Here is a 6,213-nt window from a genome sequence, read left to right as displayed (position 1 = left end):
AGACGAGGATGTCTTCCATACATGAGGAAGTAGGGTGAGAAGCCTGTGGACTCATGACGTGTGCAGTTATATGCGTGGACCATGGGTTCAACGTACTCCTTTCAGTTTGACTTCTGGTGAGGTTCCAGGGTTCCCAGCATGTTCATCAAGGTTCTGTTAAACCTTTCAGTGGTACCATTACCTTGTGGGTGGTAGGGAGTGGTTCTGCTTTTGGCTACCCCCATTGATTTCCAGAGTTGGCGCAGGAGACCACTCTCAAAGTTCCTCCCTTGGTCAGTGTGTATCCTTTCGGGAATCCCGTAATGGCAAATGAAATGTTTCCACATAACCTTGGCTATGGTAGCTGCTCTCTGGTCAGGAGTAGGATAAGCCTGAGCATAGCATGTAAAGTGATCGGTAACTACCAGGATATTTTCTATACCCCCTTTGCAGCGCTCCAAGGTGAGAAAATCCAGACATACAAGCTCTAAAGGCCTAGTCGTGTGAATAGAGATCAGGGGTGCACGGGCGCCCTGTGAACTTTTCCTTAGGCAGCATCTTTCACATGATTCACACCAGTGTTGGATAGTGGAAAACATAGCTGGCCAATAGCATCGTGCACGCATAAGATCTACGGTTCGTTCCATCCCCAAGTGGCCCATGTCGGTGTGTAGCATGTCGAATACTTCCCGCCTTAGCTTTTCAGGCAGCACCACCTGTCTAACTTCATTCCCTTCTGGCGACTTGAATGTTCTATAGAGGATGTCCTCTTCAAACGTCAGCTTGTTCCACTGTCTCAGCATTGCTCTGACAAGGGGCTCCTCCTGCTTCCTCTTCCTTACACTTGGTGCTCTTCCAATGTTCGGGAGAATACAATGACATCATCTAAGTATATCAGCACAGCTGAAAAATTTAGGTCTCCCAGGCAGTGAGTCATCAGTCTTTGGAAGGTGGCTGGTGCATTCTGCAGGCCAAAAGGCATTCGGTTGCACTCAAACAGGCCCATGGGTGTAGTGAATGCAGTTTTGGGCTTGTCGTGTTCAGCCACCTCTACCTGCCAGTAGCCGGAAGTGAGATCCAGTGTGGAGTAGAATTCAGCATCACCAAGAGCATCCAAGGCCTCCTCAATACGGGGCATAGGGAATGCATCTCTCACCGTCTTTGCATTTAGTTGTCTGTAGTCAATGCAGACTCGGATTGAGCCGTCTTTCTTCCTGGCCACTACAATGGGTGAGGCATAAGGGCTCTGACTTGATCTAATGGCTCCCGCTTCAACCATATCCTGTAGATGTCGTCTAACCTCCTGAAACTGGGCTGGTGGGATCCTACGGTAAGGCTGGCGCATGGGCTTGTTATCAATCAATGGTATTTCATGCTTGACAGCGGATGTACATCCAAGGTCGAACTGATTAACTGAAAACACATCAGAGTTCCTCCGGAGCAGTTCTTCCAGCTTTTCCTGTTGTTCCTGGTTCAGCACTGCTGCCTCCTTCAAATCCATCTCCGGAATGTCCGATTGAACTGGTGCTTTATCTGGTGGGGAAGAACTTTGTTGATCATGCGACGAACCGGCTGTGCTACCTAGATCTGGGGTAGGGTCAGAGGGAACCACTGTTTCTACGCTGCTCAGTGCAGAGATGCTAGCTACTGTCTGGCCCCTTTTTATAACAATATTGTATGTGCTTTGGTTGTAGAGGTGCACTAGAGTCCGCCCATGGACCACATCTGCCACTGCTTCTTCCACCACCATGTTTTTAATAAACTGTTTGCCATCTGGAGGTCCGATAAGTACAGTGTATGGACTCCTATCACGAGACCATGGAGCCTTGACTGTTATGCATCTGTGTTCCCCAGGCTTAATTTTCACTGGCTGTTTTCCTGCATAACGAACTTGTGACACCGTCTTGGGCTCCCTTCCGGGTGACTTCACCCTCACCTGTTGGTAGGCAGCATGCCAGGCTGGATGTTCATCTTTCAGGCAGCTAGGGAACTCTCTGCCCAGCCGTTTTTCTAAGTCCTGCTTGCTAGCCCTAATAACATTTGTTCCTAACAGAAGTGGTACAGACTTTCGGTACTGTGTCGCCGCTCCATTACCACTTCCTTGGCTACTGGTGGGGACATACCTGTAGGTAGTAGCAGTTTGTTGCATAACCATGGCCTCCAAACGCCCCATCTTCTCAGACTGCTGTCTCTGGTGAGTGGCAAGGTCCTGAACTAGGGTGGTAAGACTCTGAACGGCATCACTTAACCCTCTTGTGGCTGCTGCTTCCTGCTGGGGCAAAACATTACTTTGCATGCTCCCCTCTGCACTGACTGCAGCCTGCTGCATGCTGCTAACACTCTTTGCTCTCACCTTCTTGTCGCCTAGTGAATTTTTCTCCCTCACCAGCTGTCTCAGTTCTCCCTTAACTGCCTGAACGTAAGATAGCGAGGCTGCATGGGGGCAAGACGATCACGTACATCTTTCTCACTTATGCCACGCATGAACTGCTGGGTGAGTTTATAGTCCCTGTCTTGGAGTGCCCCGCCTCCATTTATTTTTTCTTCAATGCTCCTCAATAAGGCATCTAGCTCTATGGCATAGGTGGAGGCTGACTCATCTGGGCGCTGGTGTCGCTCATAAAAGTCTGCCATTGGGTCAAGAGATAAATGGCAGTCACTGTACTCAGCCCTCAACTCCTCAAAGGCTCTGGAGGCGATCTGCTCTTCTAATGGGAGGTTCAATACGAGCTTCCTTGCTCCACCACTCAGGTAACGCACCAGTGTGTCAAAATGTAGGGACGCTGGAACATGTGTAGCACTCAACAAGTATTGGATATCCTTAATCCAGTCTTCTATATCAATCCTGCAATCTTTACTATTGCTGAATAATGGAATACCTCGCACCTGATGCATCGCTAGCACATAGGTAGGAGTTGGGCCCACTGGGAACGTTTTGCATTTTGCCATCTGGGGCATGGCTCTGGTCTCCTCCTCCTCATCAGAACACCATCCAGATGGTTCTGTCTTCACAGGCCTTTCTGACCAGCCCTTTCTACTCTCAGACATCTTCTGTGTCCAGTCCTCCCTCAATCCAGCAGTAAAACCAGAAGAATATTCTTCTGTCTTTCCCTTTCCAGAACTAAACTGCTTAGCCATAGGTCTGCCTTGTTAGTAACCGCTAGTTGTTTACTTAAGTATTATTTATTTTTATCTTTTTTTTTTTTTTTTTAAATCCGTATTCACTTTTTATTTGTCTATTTAATTTATGTTTACGCTTCCCTTAGAAGCTGCCCATCCGGGTCACGGCACCAGATATAATAAAAAAATTTAACCCTTATTAAAACTACAGTGCATGCAGGACCACACGGTTACGTAATGGGCAGCTAGGCTGCGTCTCCTCCTAAATATTAGTTTTGGTTTGAATGAATTACTGTGAATAAAACAACCTGTTGTTTTAGCGTACTCTGCGTTGTGTTGTGTATTATTATTTGTTTGTCCCAGACCACAATCACTCTGGCTCAGACTCAGGTACAACAGAGTTTATTTTTGGCTCATCTCCTGCAAACGAAACCAAGTATAGCAGACAGACATCAGCACACTGTTGCACAGCCGGAGCCATTTTACAAACTAACTCCAGTATGCTGATGTAAATTACCCACATCTTACGATAAGGTTACCAGCAAAACACCTGAAAACTATTTATTACAATAATTTCAATCTTACTTTACTTGCCTAGGCCCTGAAATAACATTAGCAGCTAGTTGAACAGAATCGCACTAGCTGTATAATAATAAAGACTCAATTTTAAGAAAGAGCAGCAGAGATAAACATTACAAAAGTAATTTCAAGTTATGTTTCTCTAATAATTTCTTACATTTCGAAGTAAAATAACAAGTAAACAGATAAATCTTCATTTGAACGTTAAGAGTGTAGCTCACCTGCAAACGAAACCAAGTATAGCAGACAGACATCAGCACACTGTTGCACAGACGGAGCCATTTTACAAACTAACTCCAGTATGCTGATGTAAATTACCCACATGGAGAAGAAACAGGAAGTGTCCCAGAATTCCCTACCAGTTTGTAGTTTATTTGCTAACTTCTTAAACTAGCTGGCTACACTCTCCCCTGTTACAGAAAAGGATGCCCTCGTCTTACATGTTAATGCAAACGTATGTCACAACTGTTGCAAACTCTAAAGTCTCTGGGAATCCGCAGGGCCTGTTTCTTCTTTTGGGTTTCCCAGATTTGCCTGCCCCTAGCAATCTTCTGGCAATATCGGCACTGTTCAGAACCTAGAGTCTCTGCGTGGTGCTCTAAAGATAACCTATTAGGTGGCCTCCTCTGCCGAGTGGAGCGGCGGAGTTCGATGTTTCCTGGGGCCTGGCCCATGGCAGGCGGACCTGCTCTGGCCTGGCTACGGATACTTAAAATCTCCGGGGTCTGGCTCGGGGCGGATGGACCCTCCGGGGTCTGGCTCGGGGCGGATGGACCCTCCGGGGTCTGGCTCGGGGCAGATGGACCCTCCGGGGTCTGGCTCAGGGCGGATGGACCCTCCGGGGTCTGGCTCAGGGCGGATGGACCCTCCGGGGTCTGGCTCGGGGCGGATGCACCCTCCGGGGTCTGGCTCGGGGCGGATGGACCCTCCGGGGTTTGGCTCGGGGCGGATGGACCCTCCGGGGTCTGGCTCGGGGCGGATGGACCCTCCGGGGTCTGGCTCGGGGCGGATGGACCCTCCGGGCCTGACAACTCACTACCTAAACAGATGTGGTCTGGGTTGTGCATTTCTGAATAGTCAGCCACTATTTCTGTATCATGATAACCCCTTTCCCAGCTAAGCTGACTGTCATTATCGCTATCGTCTCTATCGCTGAGAAATGGATGGGTGCCCAAGCCCATGTGTCTGCTAGGTGCGAGTGCAATTGATTTAGGGAGCTTCTCTGTTCCTATGCTATCAATCTGATTCCCCCGGTTTCTTGCTTGTGACCCTACCTCTACATATAAGTTTTCCTCATCCTCAGAGGTGTCTATTTCAAAATTTGACCTTACGTGGCTAGTGTTCGAACCCTGATCATCCATACAGGTAAGCTGCTTGGTATTGTTTAATGGGAGAAACATACAGGGCGTCAGTAAGTTTTGGTGAATAACTCTTTCCCCCCCTCCCGTTTCTGGACGCACAGCGTATACTGGCAGATCAGATTGTTTACGAACTACAATGTGTGGTATTTTCTCCCACTTGTCTCCCAATTTTTGTTTTCCTCTAACACTTTTATTTGCCACTAGGACACGGTCTCCTGGTCTCAAGGTAATTTCTTTTGCTTTCTGATCGTAATACCATTTCTGACGGCGCTTGGATCTTTCAGATTCCAACGTTGCTTGCTTGTAAGCCAACTCCAGTCTACTACGGAGACTTGACACGTATTCCTCTGGCTCTGTTTCCTCCTCCTCCTGGCATGGGAGCCCCAAAGCCAAATCCACTTTAAGACGAGGATGTCTTCCATACATGAGGAAGTAGGGTGAGAAGCCTGTGGACTCATGACGTGTGCAGTTATATGCGTGGACCATGGGTTCAACGTACTCCTTTCAGTTTGACTTCTGGTGAGGTTCCAGGGTTCCCAGCATGTTCATCAAGGTTCTGTTAAACCTTTCAGTGGTACCATTACCTTGTGGGTGGTAGGGAGTGGTTCTGCTTTTGGCTACCCCCATTGATTTCCAGAGTTGGCGCAGGAGACCACTCTCAAAGTTCCTCCCTTGGTCAGTGTGTATCCTTTCGGGAATCCCGTAATGGCAAATGAAATGTTTCCACATAACCTTGGCTATGGTAGCTGCTCTCTGGTCAGGAGTAGGATAAGCCTGAGCATAGCATGTAAAGTGATCGGTAACTACCAGGATATTTTCTATACCCCCTTTGCAGCGCTCCAAGGTGAGAAAATCCAGACATACAAGCTCTAAAGGCCTAGTCGTGTGAATAGAGATCAGGGGTGCACGGGCGCCCTGTGAACTTTTCCTTAGGCAGCATCTTTCACATGATTCACACCAGTGTTGGATAGTGGAAAACATAGCTGGCCAATAGCATCGTGCACGCATAAGATCTACGGTTCGTTCCATCCCCAAGTGGCCCATGTCGGTGTGTAGCATGTCGAATACTTCCCGCCTTAGCTTTTCAGGCAGCACCACCTGTCTAACTTCATTCCCTTCTGGCGACTTGAATGTTCTATAGAGGATGTCCTCTTCAAACGTCAGCTTGTTCCAC

At 48.1% G+C, this 6,213-nt stretch overlaps 1 protein-coding gene across 1 annotated transcript; it reads right to left on the bottom strand.

Annotated features, from left to right (window-relative positions):
* Nucleotides 1–802: 802 nt before the first annotated feature.
* Nucleotides 803–2,864, bottom strand: LOC131699092 (uncharacterized). The gene has a single exon (XM_058994846.1). The coding sequence runs from the start codon at nt 2,306–2,308 to the stop codon at nt 818–820; it is 1,491 nt and encodes a 496-aa protein (XP_058850829.1). The 5' UTR covers nt 2,309–2,864; the 3' UTR covers nt 803–817.
* Between the last annotated feature and the right edge of the window lie 3,349 nt (nt 2,865–6,213).

The sequence above is a fragment of the Acipenser ruthenus genome, chromosome 21, assembly GCF_902713425.1.
Source record: "Acipenser ruthenus chromosome 21, fAciRut3.2 maternal haplotype, whole genome shotgun sequence".
Classification (NCBI taxonomy): Eukaryota; Metazoa; Chordata; class Actinopteri; order Acipenseriformes; family Acipenseridae; genus Acipenser; species Acipenser ruthenus.
This window is presented reverse-complemented; position numbering and strand designations above follow the sequence as displayed.